Here is a 26,702-nt window from a genome sequence, read left to right on the forward strand (position 1 = left end):
TGAACCAAGCTCTGGAAACTAGTGAACATGAGACTGACAGCTGTCACATCTTCATGGGTCCAAACTAAGCACTCCATATGTAGGAGACAGTGGTTAAGATTGGATTATCAGAGGGGCCCCTGGAAGTATGACTAGGATCTATGCCTGGTGCATGAGATAGCTTTTTGGATCACTCTACCTATGGTGGGATTTCATGTTCAGCTTTAATGCAGGTGAGCAGGGCTTGGTTCTGCCCTTGCTTATTGTGTAGACTTTGTTGACTCCCCATGGAAGCCTTTACCCATTGGAGGAAATGGATAGTGGGTGAGCTAGGGGGGAATGAGTGGCAGGAGAAGAGATAGGAGGGAGAACTGTGATTGAAATATTAAATTAAATTTAAAAATAAATTAAATTATTATAAAAAGAATATAAATAAGTTCATATCTATCACCCTGCTCAAAATTCAAGTCAAAGTGGATAAAAGACTCAACATAAGTCCAGATAAACTGGACCTGATTGAACAGAAAGTAGGAAGTAGTCTTGAACACATTGGCACAGGAGACTTCCTGAACAGCACACTAATAACTTAGACACTAAGATTAACAATTAATAAATGGAACCTCATGAAATGGAAAAGCTTATGTAAGACAAAGGACACCATTAATAGGACAAAACAGCAGCCTACAAAATTGAAAATGATCTTCCTCAACCCCACATCTGACAGAGGGCTACCTTCCAAAGTACATAAAGTTCTCAAGATTTCTCCGTAGCTTTTTAAAATACCTAAATGCAGCAAAAAAGACACTTAAAATTTGATGTGGACACAATAGAAGTAGAAATATGTGAACATTTTTATGAAGACTGAAGTCAATATATATGTAATCATTTTTGTTTCATAATCCAGTGGCTTCCAAAATGTAGTTTGTCAAACACCTAGGTTCTAAGTGTTTTATTGCCAGCTATATTATCAACATTTGTAAAATTACTACAGTTAAGGTTAAAATAAAAGTTCAATAGTACAATTGGAATGGAATGAGTTTTATTGAAAACAAAACATAAGATTGAAAAGTTACAGGACCAGAAAGGTTCCATACAGTTCTTAAACATTAAATAATTTTAAAACACATGAAGACTATGAATGCCAAGTAATCTTTCTCTTAGTGCCTAAAGATATGTTCTTAACAGTTACAAAGCAGTCTTTGTTTCAGAAGAATGCAAATTAGTGAATGGAGTTAGATTGATATCAAACTGAATAATGCATCAACCAAACTGCACATAGCCATTGGCAGTAATTCTGATGAGGTTGCATATAGAGAACTTGGTCAAACTTTGTTCCTAATTTTAGCATTAATTTGACATGTTCATGGTTCAAATTTTATATGTCTATCTGAAAATTCAGCCACATTAAGAGAAAATTCTTAGAAGCATACATGCAATTCAGAGGACATCTACTGTTTGTTCTCCAGAGAAATTCACATGAATTAAAATGATCAACAACATGTTTTTAAACAAAATTTATGCACATCGTTATCATTTATGAAAAGCATATCCTAAATCTTAAAATTTCATATCTAATTTTTAGCTTTTATAAGAATATTGAGAGATAAGTACAATTCAATTTCAATACTGAGGTAAGAGAGTAAGGAAGAAACTAGGTACTATAAGGTCTTACACAAAGGCTGTGAAATCAGCATGTAAAAATATAGTTTGCAGAGAGATAGAGGTTGAAATGTCTGCCCTCTATCCAAGACCAACAGACTCTATGGAACCATTCAAAGCAGTTCCCTGGAGTGACTGAATATGATTTGTGTCTCATTCAGACATAGAATGCACTACTGAGTAAAGATTTAAGATGTTAATGAAGAATGTGGTAAATTAAGTTATATGCAGAACTATATGCAATAGAGCATGTGCAAGAAACATAGCATGAGTAATAAAAATCCAGAAAGAGATATTGCTGTTCAACCTTAGGATCAGAAAACCAAAGCAGCCAAAATGCTAGAGAGCTCTTAACTCTAAGAAATTCTCCTGTCTCATCCCACTTCATTTTCCTCTTTTGTTGTGGTATCAAAAGCATGTGACTCCCTAGTACTGGGATTAAAGGTATGAGCCACCACCACCACCTGGATCTGTTTCTGCAATGACCTAGTACAGTCCAGGGTGGCCTTGAACTCCCAGAGACCCATATGCTTCTATCTCTAAATTCTTGGGATTTACAACAATTCCTGACCACTAGTGGCTTAGTTTGACATTCTGGTATTCAGGCAAGTTTTATTTATAAAACATTAATAAAATATCACTATATTTCCCCTTTTGTCCAAAATAAAAAGGCTCTAACAAATATAAGAGAAACTATTTATGATATATATATATATATATATAATATCTACATACAATATATACAAACAATAAACACATCAACATTGTCTACTCCATTTCCATTTGACAAATTTACATAAAATCCTTAATATCCATTCTATCTTGATGAGTACAAAGTCTTGTGACTAATTTACTTTCTATCAAAACTTGCATTACAATCCAAAACGAGTGTTTGATATCTCTCAAACTTACATACTTTACATTATTTTAGTGAGTTTCTTTTCTGAGTCTCATCAGCAATGAAAACTATAACTATCTCATCTTTAACTACCTCAGAGAACTGAGAAGGAAAATATTAACTGAGTAAGCAAAAAAAAAATGTAAGCAAGCAACTTCCAAAAATGTGAGAAATGACAGCAACAGCTGGCTGCCTGGAGAGTTACCCAAAGTTACTCTACAACATTGGAGTATCCATCTTTGCCCTACAGCCTAGAATGTCTGACAGACTTTTCTATGATGCACGGTTTTTGAGGGACTGTCCCTCCATGTGTGTGCAAGATTTGTCAGTCAATCTCTTTTGTGTTCTGCTTGTCCCACGAGGAGAGAATACTGTTAACTGTTCCCCTATACCTCTCTCTGCTCTCTTTGCAATTCATGGTCTCATTAATCATTGAAATATTTATATGTATACACACACATTCCTATGTCTATAAATGCATCCTATTTGTTCTGTATAATATTTCTTGTATGCTACATGTTTTTAATACTGACCGTTTGGTAACCAGTTGATGTGATTTTCCCTGGTGAAAACTATTACTACTGTTTTCAGCATCCAGTATTTTCCTTTGGATCTTTGCATAGGGTTGAGGCCTCTTATACTTTCTCTTGGTCAACATTAGCATGTCTAACTGTTGCTGCCTTGTTCTGCTTATTTTCAGGCAGTAATATACAGGATTTTTTGAAAAAATATTGATACATAAACTTAAATTTTTCAGATTTAATTCATGTTAATGTAAACATTTGAAGAAAATTCAAATTTCCCTGCTCTTGTAGTTCCACATCTACCAATATACCCATCCAATTTCAATCTTAGAATTTAAAATATTTCTTCAAAACTATGAAATACAATATGACTCTTTTAGTATACTTCACATTTTCTCAAAACACTAGAATTAATTTCCTTTATGTGTGTGACTGAATGTAACTTGCTACACAACTGCAATATGGTAATTATTTTATTAGGTTGAAAATTAGAAAAATGGATTTGGGTCACTTTAAATACATTCCAGCAAATTATTTGCCTATTGACCTATTTATTTCCTCTTGGTTTTATACACACACTCACACACCCACACACCAATGGCATCAATAAAAATAATGTTAAAAGCACTCGGGAGGCAGAGGCAGGCGGATCTCTGTGAGTTCGAGACCAGCCTGGTCTACAAGAGCTAGTTCCAGGACAGGCTCCAAAACCACAGAGAAACCCTGTCTCGAAAAACCAAAAAAAAAAAAAAAAAAAAAAAAAAAAAAAAAATAATCCTTACATAGAAATATTATTTTAACTAGAAGAGAAGCAGTAGGAAACTGAAAAACATATATTGCAAAAGATAATAAACAGTAAAATGATCTTCTATGTTCCTAGATAGACAAAACTAATATTGTGAAAGTAGATGTACTACCAAAAATTATGTACAGAATCAATGTAGTTCTCTTCAGAAATTCAAGGACATTCTTCATGGAACTAAAACCAAAAACTGCAAAAATTCTAAAATTTCTTGGAATACAAATAAATAAAAAAATATACTCAGAAAGAAAACAACAGTATCACACTAATATCAAAATAAATAACAAACTCACCAAGCTAAAGCAATATGATACTGACATAAAAAAAAGATATACAGACCAGTGGAACATTCAGTAGTGGATTCATAAAGAAACCTCCAAAGCTATAGACAATTTTTGACAGTATGTTGAAAATACATAATGGAGAAAAGACAGGCTTTATTAATAAATGTTGCTTAAAAATAGGATATCCACCCATTGAAAAACGGAGTGAGATCTGTGTGTATTACCTGGCAAAATCTCAATTTAAATTGGATCAAAGACTTTAAATTAAATGTAGAAATATATTCTTTGGGTAGATACCCAAAATCGGTACTGCTGGGTCTTGAGGAAGGTTGTTTCCTAAGTTTCTGAGAAATTGCCTTACTGATATTCAAAGGGTCTGTACCAGTTTAAGCAGTGTTCCCTGTATCCCACAACCTCTCCAGTATAAGCTGTCATCAGTGGTTTTGATTTTGACCATCCTTACAGGTGTAAGATGGAATCTCAGAATTATTTTGATTTGCATTTCTCTGATGGCTAAGAATGTTGAACATTTCTTTAAGTGCCTTTCAGCCACTTTAGATTCCTCTGTTGAGAGCTCTCTGTTTAGATATGTACCCCATTTTTATTGGATTATTTTTCTTTTGATGACCAATTTTTTGAGTTCTTTGTATATTTTGGAAATCAGCCTTCTGTTGACTGTGGGGTGAGTGAAGATATTTTTCCTTTGTGTAGGCTGCTGCTTTGTCTTGTAGACTGAGTCCTTTGTTTTACAGAAGGATGTGTGTTCAACTATGCTCATAGCAGCATTGTTTGTCATAGCCAGGACCTGGAAACAACCTAAATGCCCCTCAACCAAAGAATGGATAATGGAAATGTGGTACATTTACACAATGGAGTACTACACAAAGGAAAAAATAATGACATCTTGAAATTTACAGGCATATGGATAGATCTACAAAACATCACACTGAGTGAGGTAACCCAGACCCAGAAAGACAAAAAACAAATATACTCACTCATAAGTGGCTTTCAGACATGAAGCAAAGAAAATCAGCCTCATTTCACAATCCCAGGGAACCTAGACAACAATGAGGACCCTAAAAGGGACATACATGCTTCTAATCTACATGGGAAGTAAAAAAAAAAGACAAGACCTCCTGAGTAAATTGGGAACATGGGGACCCTGGGAGAGGCTTGAAGGGGAGGGAGAGTAAAGGAGGAGGAGGGTAGAGAAAAATGTAGCTCAAAAAATCAATAAAAAATAAAAATGCAAAATATGTAACAATGCTGAAATTGCTAAAAAGAATACTTAAGTAAAACACTTCAGGATACAGGTACCATCAAGCTTATTGGAATATATAATATGTTGCAGAGGAAATACTTCAAATAGTTGACAAGTGGAAATACTTGAGATTTGTAAATTGCTGAATAGCAAAATAAATTATCAACAGTGTGAAGAGATAGACTTTATTATATTGGGAGAGTCTTTTTTAGTTACCCTTCAAATAGCAGGATGGTATCTAGAGTATGCAAAAGCTGTAAATAAAAAGACCCCCAAACCTGTACACTGATAATTTGTCAATATCTGAATATGTCTCCAAAAAGGAAACATAGATTGTAAACACATATATTTTAAGCTTTCGATTCTTACTTAGCATCTGCATAAAAAACCAAGCAAGGCCATGTGCCTTTTAATTCTCAAATTGGCAAGCAAGAAACTGGATAAAAACCAGGACATTTTGGCCAGCTGATCTAGCATGGTCAATGATTCCACAACCTAGTGTATTAAACAAAGGAATCACAACAGTACTTAGAGGAAACAAATCAGAGTTAGCAGGTAACTATCAATGAATAAGTGACTATAATAAATAAAAGATTTAGACCTAATCAACAGGTTTGTGCTTGATTTTGACAACTATCAAAGAGAGTTTCTTAGAATATATGAATAAATATGTTTTCCTGACTAGTTTTAATTGCTGAAATTGTACTATCTAAACCTATATTTATTGTTTTGAACCTAAATCTCTAATATTTAACCCCATTAATACTTAGTAAATGGGTCCAAGCTGATGGTGAGATCTTTTTATTCAGATTTCATAATTCTTTGCCTGAAAAAAAATATATAATATTTTATTTCATTTTAAAATATCAGTGAAATTCATAATGTTTTCTTAATATTTACTCATTTTGTGTGTACTATTATAAGTTGTTTTGCATTCCAATTGACTACTAAAATATATTCACTTCTCTACAAAATGATAAATACTTTTAAAATGACCACTGACATTCAAACATTATTAATCTTTCTCTCTAACACTTCCTAATTAGTAATCACTAAAAATCCCCCTTTTCATTACTACTTTCTTGTATCATCTAATAATTAGCTTGTAATATCTTTTATTTCTCTTTAAGTTTTTTATAGTACAACTTAAATATTTTGTCAAAATTATCTTTTATCCTTGGAAAAACTAAAAATTCAGTGTTTTTCCACACATGCTCGGAAGGTTTCAATTATTAGTAAAATGATCAAGATATATTAGTATGCATATGCATATATAATATTAGAAAAGTATAATAAATGTATTAATATATTGTAATACTTATATATTAAATATTTAAATATATTAACTCCATTAAATGTTTTCTATTACTTTACATGTGATAAGTTTCCTTTCTCACATTCTTACCTTTCTTCCTCTACAATTCAAATTGAGCTCACATTCTTACCTTTCTTCCTCTAAAATTCAAATTGAACTAGACACCAAAATCACCACTTCCTTATTATTTTTGCATTAACAATACTCAGAAATAGCTTTCCTTTACCATTGAGGAAATATAAAGGTTTCATGGCTTATATATAATATGAATAGAAACTTACCTATGTGCCTTTTCGTTTTTGTGTTTTCTACACAAAATTGTTGATATGTGCCCACATTCTATTTAGAGAAAGCAGGAAGGAGTTGTTCTTCCACGAAATGAAAGGAATAAAGCAATGCATAGTTTTATGAAGAATATTATCAAAAGTAGAAGCAGGAAAGCCCAAGAGATTATAATTGTGATAAGTAACAGTTCTTCTGTTGTAAAATCTACATTCTTATCCATGAGTAAAGTTCTGGTTGGATGTTAGTTTTAACAAGAAGAAAAGAACTGCCAAATGTCTCTTGAGAGTCACCCTAGCCCTTCCCATTCAAGAATGCTTCTGGCAAATCTGCAGGGCTACATGGACATAGCTACTTAGCTCACAGACCCACTCAGCTCTGTCAATTATTATGTCATTACCATGAGGGAAAGTCATAGTCAGAGCAACTTGTAAAGACACAGGTGGTTTTGCATGACTGAAGCCCTCTTACTTAGTTTGAAACTACAACTGGGTCAGAAATATGAAGACTGGAACAAGGTATCTACACCCTTTTCTTGCTCTTATTTCCATACATTTATAATCAAGTTAAAAATCATTCATAAATTTTAATAGCCTAATTCTATATTTTTCTATTAACATACACCAATAAGTTCTTCTAACTACATATGCTGTATATAAGTACCAAAATTTAGATTTAATATTTAATTAATCTAATATTTCTTTCTGCTCCAATATTTACTTAGAGCCTATAGTTAGTCAGAATAGACTAAACTACACCTCACATCATTAGCATTAATAAATTTCATTGTGTTTATTTCATTGGTTATCAATCTTATAACTATCCTAATGCCATAACAATTTACTCTAATCTTCATATCTCATATGTATATAGTAAGGACTCAGGTGCTTGTGCATTGCTCTCATTCCCTAGTAAATCACTCAGTACCTGGATGGCAATGACTAATATTAGAAAATGTAAAGGAAGGATAACAACAAACAGAAAAGCAATAACATATAGAATGACTCCCATTTTATTTTTTTATTTTAAATTGATTTATTTTACATCCCAACTACAGTTTCCCCTGCCTCCTCTCTTCCTTTTTCCTTCCTATCCTCCCCTCTAATCACTCCACAAAATGGAGGCATACACAGAAATGCTTGGGTGAATCTTGATAGTCCATGGACCTAGGGCAAATAAAAATAATACTTTAAAAAATAAAAAGGTGTATGTGGTGATAAAATGACTCCTAATGATATTCTGCTATGCTTATAGATCAGTGCCTTGTTCAACTACCATTGAGACAGCTTCCTCCTAAAGCAGATAAGAACAAATACAGAAACCCACAGTTGAAGAAGGATGCTTAAAAGAAATCCCACATCAGCTCAGAAATAAATATAATAGTGGGTTATTTATTTGGGGGTAGACTCACAGATCATCTGCTGGAATGTGGAACAGCAATCAGAACAGTATGGTCCTTTACAGAAGGCTCTAGATTTTTTAATTTTCCTGGTGAGACATACCCTCCACAGTGATTGGGAATGACTGGACCATATTTGACTTGAGGGCATGTGTGAGGGCCCCCAAGGAGTTTCCCAATGGCATTGTGTTTCCTTGTCTGTCTTTTGTTGATCTGCATTCATTGATCAAATGTTGGCCTTTACTACATCTTCTACATATAACTGAAGTCTGAGTCCTCCTATTCTTGTCATTCCCAGAGGAGATATTAGTCCTTGTCTACAATCCCTTCTCAGATGTCCTATTCTACCACAATTAAAACATTTGATATTTTGATGCCTCCTCATTCATTTGGAAATTGCTTCTTTTATCCAAGATTCACTGTTATAGTCAAATCTTTCAATGTTCATTTTATACAGGATTCATTCATCCATTGGTGCTGATCTAACATTTAAAGGCCCAAATACCTTTTTGCAATCTAAGTTGGCATTTTCAAAAGACATTCAATAAGTAGTCTTCTAGCATCTGAGTCTGTTACTCCTATTTGTACAACCTTAGTTAATCTTTTAAAAAGTCAGTAAAGGGTTATCTCTTGTCCTGTTTAACCCTCATATATGATTAAATCCATTTTCCTAGTTCTTGAATCCTGTCCCAAGCAGTTAGGCTGCTTTGTGTCATTGGGACAAGATTTGTTCATCACAAAGAGCTTGAGCCTGTGGGTCAGCATAAATGCCCTCACCAAGAATTTGATCTTAGGAAGGCTCAAGTCCTTTTGCTTTTCCATATCGTTCTAAAATTTTAACCTCTTCTCTGATATAGCATTTAAACATCAGTTGAGGCCCATCATCCAGGACTGCTGAAACTAACTAAAGCCAGTTATATGGCGAGACTTTAATTCTAGAAACTCATGTCTTTACCATCTCCCTAAGGAATGTGGAATGCAAGCCATAAGTTACAACAGCTTGCTTAATTTCATTTTGATCATCCATTCCTAAAGGTATCCATCTGCCTTCTTTGGATCCTCATGAGCCTTTAGAACTTGATGATTTATCAGAGTAGATTACAGGGTAGGAAGCTAAAATCCTGGGCAAGTCATCTCTGACAGCTACTGGCGATGTTGAATCCTGTCCTTATACCTTCTTTCCCTACTCATCAGCTCCAAGAATTTCCTCAATTGTTACAAAACTTTTTACTCTTGTCTTTTGTAAATCTTGAATCTCCAGGCCTGTATATATTTCTAGTTATCTCACTGAAACACCTAGCCTCTGGCCCTCATTCTACTCATGAGACTCCAAGGTCTGAAGCTTTTCCTTTAAAGATAACATCTCATCTTTGGACTTTATTTGCATAGTTTTCAGATGGCCATCTTGGAGAGATACTCTATCTGCTAACCTATCATAACTTTTTTAAACAGATTTTGATTATAAATTTAACAGTATGAATTCTTTCATATAATTTTTCAGTATTCTTTGACATGGATTTCTTTTTATCTGTCAAATTAATGTTACCATTTTCAATTGTATTAATTTTTTCAGGTAACTTTTGATTATTGATTTTTTTTTTGAGACAGGGTTCCTCTGAATCTTTTTGGAGCCTGTTCTAGAACTAGCTCTTGTAGACGAGGTTGGCCTCGAACTCACAGAGTTCTGCCTGCTTCTGCCTCCTGAGTGCTGGTACTAAAGGCTTGGCCACCACTGCCTGGCTCAAACCATTTTCTCAAGGATATAATATGAAGAAAAAAAATTGAGTCCCAATATCTAATGAATGGATGTATCACAATAACCATATAAGCCTTGCAGAACAAGTATTAGTTAAAAAGTTACTAAAATTTTCCATGATAAAGTTGTCTGTCATTATATGACTTTCAAGTTTATTGATTTATTAATTGCCTGTTATGAAATTCTGTAAATTGTTTTAGGTGTCATAATTTTTACTGTCCAGCAGGTGTCATGGTTTCAGAGTCGTGACTAGAGGCACAACCTGGTTCCACAAACAGTCCTGAGCGGTTTTGGATTGCCCTTCTTGATGCTGGTTAAATACTGAAAAATATGCTTTGTTTGACAAATTAAAGACAATTAAATCCACTCTTTATATGGATCAAGAATTCTAGAACCCAGGAGCTAGAAGTACAAGCAGGAAGCTGCATAAGTCACCATGCAGCAGGGAATATTGCAGGGAACATAGCAGTGGGGGATCTGGAAAGTCCCTGTGCATGCATGGGAAATTTCCAATTCACAGAACACAGTTAGCTCCACTGTGGCGGGGGTTTTGAAAAACAACAATAACAACAACAACAAAAAAAAGCTTAGTTGGTAAAAGTACATCAAGCCGGTAGGGGCGGGAGACTTTCTGGGCTGTGGACCAATTAGGCCTTTAAGCCAATCTACCCAGTAGGTTTGGAGTTTGGATCCATGTGTGGTGCCAAATGAAAAAGCATGCTATAAAAGAAATCCCAAATTAGGTCAGAATTGAATATAATAGAGGGTTATTTATCTATGGGTACACTCACAAATCACGATCCTCTGCTGGAACGTGGAACAGGAACTGAATCCTGTAGCCAGAAAAGAGGCCGGACACAATGCTTTACATCTGCATATATAGTATAAGAAGCCACATCAAGGTAGTGGATAACTTAAAGACTATTGGCGGTAGGAATTCCTACAGAACACAGTGAAATGTCATAGACACACAAATACACACAAACACACACACACAAAGTGTTGGTCAATGAGGGGGGGAAGGAAAGAGAGAGAGAGAGAGAGAGAGAGAGAGAGAGAGAGAGAGAGAGAGAGACAGAGACAGATGATGTGGGAGTGTGGTATATCAATCTGTTGATTTCATTGGTTAAGTAATAAAGAAACTGCTTGGCTGGCCCTCATAGGTTAAACCATAGGTAGGCGGAGTAAACAGAACAGAATGCTGGGAGAAAGAAGCTGAGTCAAGAGAGTGGCCATGATTCTCCCACTCCAGGCAGATGCAGATTAAGATCATTCCTGGTAAGCCAGCTCGTGGGCTACACAGATTATAAGAAGTGGGCTAGTCCAGGTGCAAGAGTTAGCCGAGAAAAGGCTAGATATAATAGGCTAAGCGGTGATTAAAAGAATACAGTTTGTGTGTAATTATTTCAGGGCGTAAGATAGAGCTAGCCATGTGGGCGGCCGGGTGCCAGGGACGCAGCCCCACCGCTCCTACTACAACAGATGGCGTCCAGAGGTGATGGACTAAATCCACTTAAAAACCTGAGAAGGCTTAAAAATAAGTGAGAGAGAGTTTAACACAGATTTTTGCTGTTTGTTAGTGGCATGCTGTAGAGAGATTTCCTGATTCGGCATCAGCAGCAGAAAAAACGCTGCATCATTTTAAAGCGCAGCTTCCTGGGGCTGTGCTGCCAGCATGAACTCTGTCTTTAAAGCATTTCAATGGATTTTATGGGACTGGATGTTTGTGTTCCTGCTTGGGATCAGAAGGAGAGTGCTTTGAGACTGTGCGGAAGGCTCACCACTCCCTGCCTGCACCTGGGCAGACAGCCTAATCAGGCTTAGGCAGGCAGGAGAGCATGGAGTGTTTTCAGACTGTGCAGTGCTCTGCGTGTCAGATTTGGCTTAACTTGGATGAAAAGAATTTCTGTGCTGCACGCTCAGTCTCAGAATTAAAGTGCTGAGTGCCGCTCCTACTGGCGGCCCCAGAGCTAGCACAAAATGTTACATCCTCCATTTTGAAATTTTCCTGACTCAGCAGCAGGAAAAAAAACTGGCTGTTTTAAAATGCCGGCTTTCTGGGTCATGCCGCCATTGTGATCTGTCTCCTGCAGGAGACAGAGCTTTTGAATGGAGCATTTGGAGTAAAGTGCTACAATTTATTTTATGGCAACTAGACTGCTGTGTGCCTAAAAGGGGGGCATTGCTTTCCGCAGCTCAGAGGCAAAAGCAGCTCCGCCATGCTAGTGGTGAAATGTACAAGGATCAGAGGCATGAGCGGCTTAGCCATGTTGGACTGGGCAGGGCCAGCAGGCAGTACCTGTTTTTGACCTAGGAATGTCACAGCTTAGATTCTTAAGCACCTAGTGATTTAAAGGCACAAATCAAAAGTGCTCCTGGATAGTAAAAAATTGCAGATTCACAATAGGACAGATTCAGACCACTAATTGAGCCACACTGTTGGATGAATGTACGTAGGCTTGAGAGAGAAGAAAAAGAATATAGAGAATAAAGTTAATGGTTTAAAAAAAAAGTAAAGTCTTTAAAGAGACAGAGTACAGATAGTTAAGAGATAAAAAGAAATAAAGAAAAATAAGCCACGTAAAAATGGAAAATTCACAGAGAGTCTGGATTGTGTACATTGTGTTTTCTTTAAAATTTTTGACTGTAAAGGAGCTAAGTACAGAAAGACATTTCATTATATGGACTGCCAAATGGAACCAGAATGGATATCATAAGGGTATTACGATTTCAAAATTTGGGTCTAAGGAGCAGGTCTTCTTTTGTTTTCACAGAGGACCAGACCCTGTGGATTGCATCTATCCCGATATGGTATGATAGACCACGACCTCCCGAAAAGTTCCTGTGAACACCCTCAAAAAATTACTTCATTCAACTGCCAACTGAGATAAACCTGGCACACAGGTTACACTCTAAATGATCTGATTAACAGCACCCCCATTCAGCAGGAAGCAGTTTGGAGAGAAAAAACTGTGCCCATGTTCCCTAAATATTGTTTATAAATGTTCTTTTACATTTAAAGGGGAAAATGATATAGGTATGAATAATTTGCATTGGTGTGGATTTTAAGGTCAATTTTGTCATATGTATATGTATTTCTGATCTTGATTTGTAAGACTGTAAGACAATCCTGAAGCCATTTCTGAATCCTCTCAGCCTCTGTGCCGTAGTGCTTCCCCTCCTCCCCTGGGAACCAAGGACCTAATAGCTACACTCGCACGTACTCAGTTCCTGAACAATTACCCATATACGTATGCTTTGGTTCAGTCCCCTGGGAAACGGGGTCAAAATGACCTCTTAACTCATCTGATCTGGCAACAGCTCTCCAGTCAATTATTGGCAATAGCCCTTTCGAATAAGCCAATCAAAATAGTTAAAAAACAACCCCCTTGCTTCTGTGGCCCCTTTAAAAGTAGACTGCACCCGCTATTCGGGATCCCTCAGCTTCCCAAATGCTGGGGTACCCTGTAATGACAGAATTAATAAAATCCTCATGCTTTTTGCATCAGCTGTGCTGTGTGAGATGGTCTCTGAGGGCGACTCCTTCTCGGTGTTTGGACGCCAGAGTCCAACAGATTAAGGTATTGTGATTGTGTAGTTCATTTTTAAAATGTAATGTATAATTAGGAAATATAGGTTGTTGATGGATAATCATAAATAATAGTCAAGTTTGTAGTCATGTTACTTAGATTTTCTAGATATATAGAGATATATTTCTGATAGGCATTCTTCATATCTTTCAAAGGCTGCAGAATATGGCATTTAAAATATTTTAATAACTTAGGACTTTTCATGACAATGAGACATGTCTGCTCCTGGCGGCACCAATCTACTTCGAGAGGAAGATGGACATCGAAGAGGATCCTTATGGAGTTTGATAGCCATTTGTGCAAGAAACTGCTCTTGCCTGGACTGATGCATAAACTGGACACAAAGAACCCGCAGAGAGAGGACTGCTGAACTTGCCTAAAGGTGAGATGGTCTTTCCGGGTTCCTGACTCATGAAAGAGTCTGTGAGACATTCTGCAGGATACAGCAGAAAGTGATTGAACTGTCTTTGGAATGTCCTGCTTGAGGAAAATGTCTGCTGGATACTATGGGCCTGAAGGCTGAAGATGGATGCCCCAACGGTACAAAAGAACTTTGGGTGACTGTCCAGGCAGCGAGATGTCTCTGTCATTTCTAGAGTTTTCTTATTTCTTGTTTACTTAGGTATTATTATATCCTTCTGGAGTCTTTGATGGAGTTGAAGAATGAATAGATAGTTATAGTTTTCCTTAGTTATGATAAAAGATAAAATAGATATAAATATTGTAACTGTAATTCTTGCTTAATAACTGTTTTGTTATATGTAATTTTGCTATGTTAAGTTAAAGCCTTTCTTTTTTTGTTTAAACAGAAAAAGGGAAAGTGATGTGGGAGTGTCATATATCAATCTGTTGATTTCATTGGTTAAGCAATAAAGGAACTGCTTGGCTGGCCCTCATAGGTTAAAACATAGGTGGGTGGAGTAAACAGAACAGAATGCTGGTAGTAAGAAGCTGAGTCAAGAGAGTGGCCATGATTCTCCCACTCCAGGCAGATGCAGGTTAAGATCATTCCTGGTATGCCAGCTCGTGGGCTCCACAGATTATAAGAAATGGGCTAGTCCAGGTGCAAGAGTTAGCCGAGAAAAGGCTAGATATAATGGGCCAAGCGGTGTTTAAAAGAATACAGTTTCCATGTAATTATTTCAGGGCATAAGCTAGAGGTAGCCATGTGGGCAGCCGTGTGCTGGGGACGCAGCCCTGCCGCTCCTATTACAACAGACAGAGAAAGAGAGAGACAGAAAATTAGGTAGGCTGAGTAGACAGAACAGAATGCTGGGAGAAAGAAGCTGAGTCAGGCAGTTGCCATGATTCTCCTACTGGACACAGATGCAGGTTAAGATCTTCCCTGGTAAGCCACCTCGCGGGCTACACAGATTATTAGATATGCGTTAGATCAATATGTAAGACCTAGCCAATCAGAGTCTGAAACTAATAGGCCAGGCAGTATTTAAAAGAATACAGTTTCCGTGTAATTATTTTGGGTAAAGATACAACATGCCAACATGAACTATCTGTTGTTTTATTAATCTTGGCCCTTCTGACTTGTATCAAATGAAATCTCAAAGTAGTTTTAATTTATATTTCTCTGATGCCTACATATATTAAATATTTTATGTGTCATAACATCAGGTTTATAATAAATTACTGTTAAAATATTGCTGAATGATACTAATATGTTCTAATTCCTTATTTAACTACAGATATTGTTCAAATTTAAACAAAATCAGTTATGTTGTCCCACATATCAAAATATGATATAACTGAGTTTTGTTAGCTCTTCTTGGGGATCAGTCACTGGCAAAATATATGAAAACAGGTTACTTTAGTCAATGGGAGAAACACAAAACAGGTCCTCCACCTTCTCATGCAGGGCCATATTTTTTACCCCCTTTAGTTAGAACAAGCAATATTCTTGCTACAATAGCTACACATCTTGTGTACACATCTCAAAATGATGCTGTGGATTTGGTCTGTGATATTTCCATTGTAGATTAAATTACCTTAGAATTCTCAATCTGAGATAGGATGTTTTTCTCTTTTAGTGTTCTCTTCTGGTATTTGTAGTGATGTAATTTCTTTTCAAGAAAAAGGCATCTTAATGGATCCATGCTATTCTCTGAGTTTTGTGTAAGTCTGGTATCACAAAAATGAAAAAAATATTTTCATTTTACACTGCCATTCCTTTTACTGTCATCAGATAGTCAAGACAAGAAGGAATAAGAATTCCTTGTGAGTTCTTCCCTTATTGTCAGCTAGAATAAATTTTCTGAAATAAAGAATTGAGTTCTATCTTGAAGTTAAGATTGTCGTTTAGTCTAATAAAGTTTGTGTCTAAGCATATTCTATTAGAATCATCAAAATTATAGCTACTTTGGCTAGGTGTAGTATTTCTACTTAGCACTTTTTTTAAAATTTGATTATGAATTTCTGGTGTATCTCAGACTGTGAGAGAAAGTCTGGTCCTACAATATACTTAGTGCCTAAATTTATTCAAACTATGCACTTCAAAAACATTTTAAGGAGGTCAAAATGCCCTAGGAATCACTCTAAACAATTATTGAGCATGTAATTTCTGAATAATGCATACTAAATACAATTACTTAGAAAACTGGATATATATAGCATGTTGACAAATTTTCCAAGCAATTTATAACCTGTTGCCCCCTTTCCTCCATTTTATCACCTTTAACCTGACAGATAAAACATATTAAAATATATGTTATTTTTATAGTAATGTTAATTGCATATCATATAATTCACACATTTAAATAAAACAACTTGAAAGTTTGTTTCAGTATGTTCACAATTTATAGAACCAGTACCACAATTTTAGAAAATTTTCATCATTGAAAAAAAAATACCACACTAACTAGCATTCAATTCATATACCCTCTAATCCTGCAACTTGCATCAACAATCTGCAATATTTTCTTCATAAAGTTATCTATTCTGAATTTTTCCTATATAAGAAACCATATAACATTTGCCATATCTGTTCTAAGTCACATCACTTAACATTATAACTTCAAAGATTTACCATATTGTGCCATGTATTCACACTATAGTTTTTATTGTTAAAGAACAATCAACATGGATTTACAAAATTTATTTACCTATTTTTGTAGTTTATAGCTACTGAATTATTATTTTCAATCAAAATGTTATGAATTTTATCTATGAACATTAATAGTAAGTGCTTGAAAAATAATTTTTATTATGTTAGTTGATCTCCAAGGAGAAAATTTGGGTCCTAAGGAAACTCTATATTTGATATTTTAAGGAATTTGCAGTCTTTTTTATATAGTGGATCAACCACTAGAGTGGGGTCCTGTCAAATATGATTGCATTTTCTGGTTTCTCCATATTTTACTTAACATTTATCACTTAGGATCTTTATCATGGTACTCATCCCAGTATTGTCCACAGTCACTTGACTAAGTGTACTCTATCTCTACCAGGATAGAAATGGTGGTAAGAATCATTTCAAGTGTAGATCTTTGGCACCTTTCACTTCATTCAGTGTTTCCCAGCAGTCACCTACAACATTGGGTAGGTAGGAGAGGCAGCAGGAGAAACCCTGTTGTTTTATAACACTGGCGAGTTTAGGGCTCTGTTATCAGGACCCTTATAGCCCTATAGTTGTTTTAGTTCATGTATGGATCTAGAATATAGAGATTCTTCAGCCTTTGATTGCAAATTATTATAACTACATTATTCTAAGCAGCACATACATATCAGAATTCCTCAGCATTTCATAATAGTCAGTGATATAGTTTTTGTGCAGGCTAAGGAAACCAGAGCTTTTTAGCCCTTGATTCTATCTAGTGTTACATCACATGACCTAGGTCTAAGATACTTGTCTGTGAAGACATGACATCTCTCTAGAACTTCATAGAACTAGAGCTGCAGTTGAGTTTCATTTTGCTTTTCTGAGACTCATTAAAGCCTGATAGTCATGTTAAGTCTCAGTCTTCATATTTCTCTTGTCTACTTCTGGCCTTCTTTCTACCTTGGTAGAATTCAAACTGCTTAACTACTTAATCAGTCAAGACAATTACTTACCCTGCCCTTTCATAGCTCAGCCTGAAGACAGCAGGCACCATCACTGCAAGACACTGTCATTGCTTTATGGAGTGTACTGCTTCTTTCATCATGTTATTAACTTATCCCGTACTGATACAAGTAAGTTAAATAATCCATTTATCTAGACCAACACAATAACCTGCTTCCTTAACCCAAAAAAAAAAAAAGAATTCTTATTACTCATAGCTATTTATTCTTTACCAATCACACTCCTGTGCTTTACCTAATCAGAGTATTACTCCTTAGCACCAATTGCAGCCATTTAATGGTGTGTTATGGACAAACCATAGCCTTGCTTCTTAAAATTAGTCACAACAGTCCTACTGTGTATAACAATAACATCCATTTGGGAAAGGAAGCGATAGTTGTTTGGCCGTCTTGTGTACATTAAAGCTCGTGAAAGGAAAAATCTAGCATAAACTGTTTCAGTCAGTCCTGTTTGAGACTATGGTACACCTTAATCACCAGGGAAACAAGCTACAAGGATGTTGTAGTTTTTTCAAGGTGTCTATGAAGTGTTCCAAACTGCTAGTGCTGGCATCAGGAGAGTGTAGACTGTTTGGTCAGTTGTGCATTTGCTTAAGGCAATCAGGATAGCAAGGGAGATTCCAATAGCTGCTAATTCGGAAATCAAATTGCCCCATGTCTCAAGTCTCTCCTTATTCACAGAAAAATAAACAGTAGAAATAGAGCTTTAACTAGGCACTAAAAATCATTAACATTATGGTAAGCCAAATAGATTTTATCGGTGCTTTAACAGTGCTGAAAACATGCCCAGTGCTCTTAGGAGAAATGGGTATATTTCTGCTTTCTCTGTGTTATATTACATGTCACTATAATTCTGATTTGCTTTTACTTGATGACTAATTATTCTGATTATCTTCACAAATGCTTATTGACTACTTGTTTAATTCTCTTCAAAGAAATATATATTGAAGTCAAAAGTACACTATTATCGAGTGTATGTGAATATGCGTGCAACACATGCATTGCTCTACATCTTTACTGAATGTGTGTGCATGTGTTTGTGTGTTTAAGAGAGAGAGAGAGACAGAGAAAAAGACAGACACAGGGACAGAGAAAACCACTTTTAGAAGGTTGTTTCTCCTTCTACCATGTACCTTCCTGATACCAAATAGGTCCTCAGATTTAGCAGCAAGAGCCTTTACCCAGTGAGCTATCTTGCCAGCCCTCTATTGAAAATTTTAGCCCATATTTACAGTCTATTTCTTATTGAGTAATAATTTTATAAATATTTTTAATATAATATCATTACCACATACATTATTTGAAAGATTATTCCTCCCATCTAGGGGTTTCTTTTTGGTAATATTCTTTGAATTACTCATCTGTCACATTTATGAAATTCTACTTAATAATTTTATTTTCTTTAATGTTGATATTTATCTGTAAATTTGTTTCTAATTATACCTTCAAAATCATCTTTCTGTTTTTCTGTAGGGGCTTTATAATTTTAGTTTCTATATTTAGAGATTTCATACTTTTGTGTAACTTTTCATGTGTAGCATGAAAATGGGACTCATTATGTTATTTACATGTTCAATTTTCTAAGAATCATTGTAAAAATACTAATCATCTTGTTATTTGAAGTAATAAGGGTGGCGGCGGGGCTGCGTCCCCAACACCCCGGCCGCCTGCTCGGCTAGCTCATGCCCCGAAATAATTACACAGACACTGTATTCTTTTAAACACTGCTTGGCCCATTCTCTTCTAGGCTAATTCTCACATATTAATTTAGCCCATTTCTAATCATTTGTGTATGGCACCCCAATGTGCGCTTACCGGGGAGATTCTAGCCTAGTTCATCCTGGGTCGGAGCTTCATCCCGGGAGCGGGGCATGGCGTCTCTCTCTGAGGCGTCTGCTCCCGAGCGAGCTGTGGAGTCTCTGACCTCATTTCCTGTTCCTCCCAGCGTTCTGGTCTGATTACTCCACCTACCTATGTCCTAACCAATAAAATGGTCCAGGGCAGCTCCTTTATTAGCCAATGACCTTCCTCCATCAGTTATTATCTTGGCATTATTAACATAAATCAATGACTATAAAATGAAGTGCTTATTTTACATTCTTGATAATAGTCTTTTGATCTGCATGTCTATACTTATGTCAATATTGTATATATATGTGTGTGTTTGTGTGTATATTTGTGTGTGTTTTGGTCCTTGAGTATTTCATATGTGTGTACAATGAAGTGTGATTGTAGTCATACTCTGCATGTCAAACCCATCAAACCCTACCTTACATCTTCCCCAGCACATCCCCATTACAACTTCATTTATTTGTTTTTCCTTCTTCTTTTTCTGTATTTAATTAGTGCTACTTATATGTGAATAGGTATAAAACAATCCACTTTGGCTTGAGAAGCCTACCATTGGCCATATCCTCAAAAATGGATGAAGGAAGCCTTCTCTGGAAGATATCAAATCCCAAAGGGATGAATATAGAATAGGTTCCTGAGAGTACCTCCCAATCATTGTTAGAATTTCAGATGGCTTGCTCTTAAGAGTTCTTGTTCAGACAACCACAGATGCTGTGAGCTTATGAGTGCACAAATCACGTCTTTTCCAGAAGACAGAATTTCACAGAACGCCTGCCTAGCTATGGCTACTATATTTTTTTGTGATCTCTCTCAAGATGTCTCCTGAACCCAGCTGAAGGGGTTTGGAGGTTGATAAAAACACTCCAATTAGGGCAGAGTGTTCAGAGTCTCATATTCTCAACAGTTTAATCAGATATGATTCTCTGCATTGATTGTTGCTTAGTACAAAAAGAAAATTCTCTGACAAATGTCAAGAGCTAGCCAAGCATATGGATGAAAAACATAAATAATTGGAAGACGATTTGACAACATAATTATTTAATAATATTATGCTCTACTCTATGGCCTCCCTAGATTCCGCCCACTGATCTCCACAGGTATGTGCTCTACCGTAGGGTCTCTAATAGGTTATACACTCTGACCTCCACAGCCACAAGATTTTGACCAGGATTCTAAGACTAGACATAAAATTACTTCTTATTCTTATCAGAATATATTTAGTTATTCCCAAAGAGTTATGCCCCCATTGTTCCAGTAAACATATTTTGCCTCTCAGGTCAGTACTGTAACATACAGGGTCCAGCACTGGATAAGACCATAGACATAATTTCTGCCACAGAATATTATATAACACTTTTCTGAAACATTAAAAGTAGTTCTCTACATTCTTCTGCAAAAGTGTATAGTGTCTTCAGCAACAGTATCTTACCATGTAGTTGTGGTTGGTAAACAATTACAATGCCAGTAGCTTATGTTGATTTGGAGATCTCTGAGGCCTCTTTGACTAATAACACATTAGAGAAGTATCTCATATATTATAATGTGAATGTCCTTCGTCCATCTCATCTATCCCACTCCTCAAGTTCTTACCCATCTCTCTTTTCCTCCTGTTTCCCTTCTGCCCTCCCTTTCCCCCACCTCCGTGGTCCCAATTTTGTCAAGCAATCTCATCTATTTCTCCTTTATAGATAGATCTATGTATGTTTTTCTTCAGGTTCACTTTGTTACTTAGTTTCTCTAGGATCATTAATAGCCCACTAATCTTTTTATTTACAGCTAGTATCCACTTAGGTGTGAGTAGATACCATGTTCATCTTTCTGGGTCTGTGTTACCTCAGTCAGGATGGTTTTTCTAGTTCTATCCATTTGCATGCAAGTTTCAACATGTCATTGTTTTTAACTGCCAAGTAGTATTCCATTGTAAAAGTGAATTATATTTTAAGGAAATCTCCAACCCAAGAAAGCTAACTGCTCCCAGAAAAACACAGGCAACCGATAACCTCATACCAGCAAACCTTAAAGAAGGGAAACACACAAACACACCAAAAGTAACAGAAATTAATATTCACTGTTCATTAACATCTCTTAATATCAATGGACTTAATTCACCTATACAAAGACACAGGCTAAGAGATTGGATACAAAAGTAGGATCCATCTTTCTGCAGCATACAAGAAACATACCTCACCCTCAAAGATAGACATTACTTCAGAGTAAAGGGTTGAAAAAAGATTTTCCCATCACACGAACCTTAGTAACAAGCAGGTGTAGCCATCCTAATATCTAACAAAATTGACTTCAAACTAAAATCAATCAGAAGAGATGGAGAATCCATCACAGGAACAATCCATCAAGATTAATTCTCAAACCTGAACATCTATGCCCCAATTAGAAGTGTACCCACATATGTAAAAGGAACATTAATAAAGCTTAAATTGCACACCAAACCCCACATACTAATAGGAGAAGACATCAACACCCCACTCTCCTAAATGGACTGGTCAAACAGACAGAAATTTAACAGAGAAATAAGAGAACTAACAGATGTCATGACTCAAATGGTCTTAAGAGAACTTTACAGAACATTCCACCTAAACACAAAAGAATATATACCTTCTTCCAGATTCTTATGGAACCTTCTCTAAAACTGACCACATATTTGGTAACAAAACACACCTCAATTTATAAAAAAAAATTGGAGTAATCCCTTGTATTTTATCAGATCATCATGATTTAAAATTAGAGCTTACCAACAATGCTAATTGCATAAAGCATACAAACTCATGGAAATTGAACAGTGCTCAATTGAACCCTCCTGGGTTAAGGAAGAAATAAAGACATTAAAGACTTTCTAGAATTCAACAAAAATAAGGGCACAATGTACCAAAACCTATGGGACACTTTGAAAGCAGTGCTTGTTTGCTTAGTAGTCTTCCTGAAGTATATATAATGGTTATTTACTTTCTTTGATATGTATCAATTTTCTTTTGGGTGACAGATACAGACATTAACTAAAGAGATACCTCTTTAGGGAAACAGTTCAGATTTGTAAATACAATACATCTTATTTGAATATGAGTAATGTTTTGAATACACAGTTTAAATCCTGTACTGGCTAGTTTTATGACAACATGATACAAGCTAGAGTCATCAGAGAGGAGAGAGCCTCAATTGGGAAGATGCCTCCGTAAGATCTGAGTGTAGGTATTTTCTCAGTTAGTGATTGATTGGGGAGGGCCCAGTCCATTGTGTGTAGGTGTGGCCATCCTTAGGCTGGTAGTTGTTGGGAGCAGTGAGACCCCAGATCCTGAATTTCTTGTAATCCCCTGATCTGAGTTCTTACAGCTGCTCTGAGCACGAGACCTTCAGGAGTTTCTGATGGCAGGAGACTGGTTTCTGGTGGGTTTGGCTGGGGCGTGGCTGTCTCTATATAATCTGCCCCTGAACACAATAAAGGGGACATTCTTGGTGAATTCAAGGATGACCCATGTTGCTGTCTCTCTGTCTGTGTGTGTTTGTATATTTAACCTCCAGCCCCCTTGCCCGAGGCTTGCGAACTGGGTGCCAGCACACAGAGCACAGACACGGGGGCGCGGTGTGTGGCAGATTGCTGGTGGGAATGGAAACTTGTGCAACCACTTTGGAAAGCAGTGTGGCGGTTTCTCAGGAAATTCGGGATCAACCTACTCCTGAACCCAGCAATATCACTCTTGGGAATATACCCAAGAGATGCCCTATCATACAACAAAAGTATATGCTCAACTATGTTCATAGCAGCATTGTTTGTAATAGCCAGAACCTGGAAACAACCTAGATACCCCTCAATGGAAGAATGGATAAAAATGTGTGACACATCTACACATTAGAGTACTACTTAGCAGTAAAAATAATGACTTTTGAATTTTGCATGCAAATGGATGGAAATAGAAAACACTATCCTGAGTGAGGTAAGCCAGACCCAAAAAGAGGAACATGGGATGGACTCGCTCATATTTGGTTTCTAGCCATAAATAAAGGACATTGAGCCTATAATTAGAGATCCTAGAGAAGCTAAATAAGAAGGAGAACCCAAAGACAAACATATAGGCATCCTCCTGAATATTAACCTTCATCAGGCGATGAAAAAAGACAGAGACAGAGACCCACATTGGAGCACCAGACAGAAAACTCAAGGTCCAAATCAGGAGCAGAAGGAGAGAGAGCATGAGCAAGGAACTCAGGACTGCGAGGGGTGCACCCACACACTGAGACAATGGGGATGTTCTATCGGGAAATCATCAAGGCCAGCTGGCCTGGGTCAGAAAAAGCCTGGGATAAAACTGGACTCCCTGAACATAGCGGACAATGAGGACTACTGAGATCTCAAGAATAATGGCAATGGGTTTTTGATCCTACTGCACGTACTGGCTTTGTAGGAGCCTAGGCAGTTTGGATGCTCACCTTACTAGACCTGGATGAAGGTGGGAGGTCCTTGGACTTCCCACAGGGCAGGGAACCTTGATTGCTCTTCGGGCTGACCAGAGAGGGGGACTTGATTGGGGGAGGTGGAGGGAAATGGGAGTCGGTGGCAGGGAAGAGACAGAAATCTTTAAAAAATAAATAAATTAAAAAAAAAAGAAAGTAGGGTAAGCAAAGCCATAGGAGCAAGCCAGTAAGCATCACTCCTGTCATGTTTGAGTTATTGTACTGACTTCCTTTGATGATGAACAGTAATTTGGAAGCATAAGCCAAAGAAACCCTTTCCTCCCCAGCTTGTGTTGTTCATTGTTTCATGGTGGGAATAGTAACTCTAAGACATTCCCCATAGCTCAAAATCTTTAGGTGTTTGACTGTAACTGGTGTTCTGACAAGATATGTTGAAATACTGTGTGTAAAATTTTCAACCTCTGTTTGAATTATTAACTTGAATAATGACTATCCAAGAAGAGAGGCTAGTATCCAAAAATATTTTAACTTCCTCATTTTATTTTTTATGAGTACATTTTTATTTCATAGACATTAGGTTCACAATATCATGAAATTTGTAGTGAAAGCACAAATATTGGAGGTTAAACAATCATATAATGCAGCTTCAGAATTATAAAAAAGCAAAAAATGAATATAATACAAACTAAATTTAAATACTGTTGCAAGTTTCAGAAAACTTTCAAGTTTTCTTTAGAATCTTGGAGCAAGTTACCTTGAATTTCAATAAATCAAGTTTATTCTTGTCCAAACCCTCCATTACTGTGTAGATTTTACTTCTTGCTGGTCAAAATCATTTATTAACTTTTTAATGTGAACCAGCTTGTTGTAAAGAAACACACATCTATCCTTTTCTTCACAAAATTTAGGATTAAGCTGCTGCATTTTCTGATAGGCTACTAAAATTTTTTTAGTAATATATTGGTATTCTTTTGATCCTGGAGAAAATCCCTTTCTTTCTGAATCTAGGTCAATGATTGGTGTGCATGAAATCTGTATCTTGTTGTATGTGGCTTGATATTCACTGTAATCTGCCCTGAATTCCTTCTCATAACACTGACGTTGGTCAGAGGAAAGTATAATGGAATAATTTGCCAAATAATCTGGAGTTGCAGATGTAAAACTGGTCTTCCCAGAATCAGGGAAAACTTTTTTAACTTCCTTGTTAGAATCTGACTTCATAATTTCATCTTGTTTCTTAAAATCGATCTTTGGTTTCTCCATTGTGCTGGTAATGCAGTTTGGGATAGTTGTTTTTCGCTTTGCAAATGCACATTTGAACTTCTCAGGCATAAAATGTGGTATTTCTATTGGCTTTGAATACATTTTTTGAACTGAAACACAGGATGGAGCTTCCAAAGAAGTATGTTTATTCATCTCTCTTTCAAGCATACCACTGGCATGGCTGATGTTGTCACATGGATTTTGAGTCCCATTTTCTGGAGAACTGCAAACATTGTGATTAGATTTTATAAGGACTGGTGAATTCGAAATTGGCAGATGGGAGCCAGGCAATGGTCGAGGGATGCATTTGGTAGTAGCAGCAGAACACGACAGAATTACAGGTTTCTCACTGTTACCACTTGCTTGGCCATTTGATGTTAACTGTCCACCAGATTTAGGGGGAAAGAATCCACCTTTATTTTTCATCAAAGTGTCAATACCAGATAAAGAGAGAAAAAGATCCTTTGAGGATGATGAATCATCTGTTTTAGAAACTACAGATGACTCTTTGCAATGGGTGGCCTTGGTAGCATTGTGAAATGGACGTAGCTTTCTGGAAAGCACCAAATCCAATAACAACTTGTCTTCCTCATTATAGCCAGGCCAATCTCTCTGGATCTCATTGAAGATACTGTCTTTTAAAGTATATGACAAAGTAGTGGCATTCAAATTAGCCACCTGCAGCAGAATTTTTCCGAGAAAATTGGGGTCATTTATTTTGATGCCATCTTTTTGCAGTTGAACAAGAAGTTCAGATTTCTTGTAGTCTTTCAGTGCTAGTAGGTGAATCACTCTGTCCCTATGTGATCGAGTATGGACACCACTGACTGGCCTTGACTTTCGAATGGTATATGCAGTGTTGAGAGGGGTTGTTCTTTTCCTCTCGGATGCTTGATCGGGAACAAAATGAGGCACTTTTTGAACTGGCACCTTTTTCTGTACATATAATTTTCTTATATTCTTCCATGTATTGCAAGATTTCTCTTCAGCTTCTGTCATTCTTGGTGAAGTCAGCTGAGAAGAGCTGGCACATCTATTCACTGTCATTTTGTCTTGAATAGATTGTGGGCAGTTGAATTGTAGGTGAGTAGAGTTTGACATATTTGGTTGGGAACTGCCAATTTTGTCTTGCTGTGTGTCATTACTCACATTTGACAATTGAAAGTTAACTGTTTTCATATCAGTAGATGAATTGTTTGGTGTTATTTTGCTAAGATGTTGAAATCCTTGGAATTGAGAACCTTGGGAAGGCAATGAATGCTTATTGTTTTGGTATGGGGGACTTTCCTGGAAGACTGGTCTTGGAAACCCCATAGGCAGCCTGTTGACATTGCTCAGCCCTG

General features: G+C 36.6%; 1 protein-coding gene across 1 annotated transcript; it reads right to left on the reverse strand.

The window, feature by feature from the left end:
• Positions 1-24,894: 24,894 nt before the first annotated feature.
• LOC121437452 (RNA polymerase II elongation factor ELL2-like) lies at positions 24,895-26,358 on the reverse strand. The gene has a single exon (XM_041637333.1). The coding sequence runs from the start codon at positions 26,356-26,358 to the stop codon at positions 24,895-24,897; it is 1,464 nt and encodes a 487-aa protein (XP_041493267.1).
• Positions 26,359-26,702: the final 344 nt, after the last annotated feature.

The sequence above is a fragment of the Microtus oregoni genome, unplaced genomic scaffold, assembly GCF_018167655.1.
Source record: "Microtus oregoni isolate MIOR12 unplaced genomic scaffold, Mior012 000052F_ref0000163, whole genome shotgun sequence".
NCBI lineage: Eukaryota > Metazoa > Chordata > Mammalia > Rodentia > Cricetidae > Microtus > Microtus oregoni.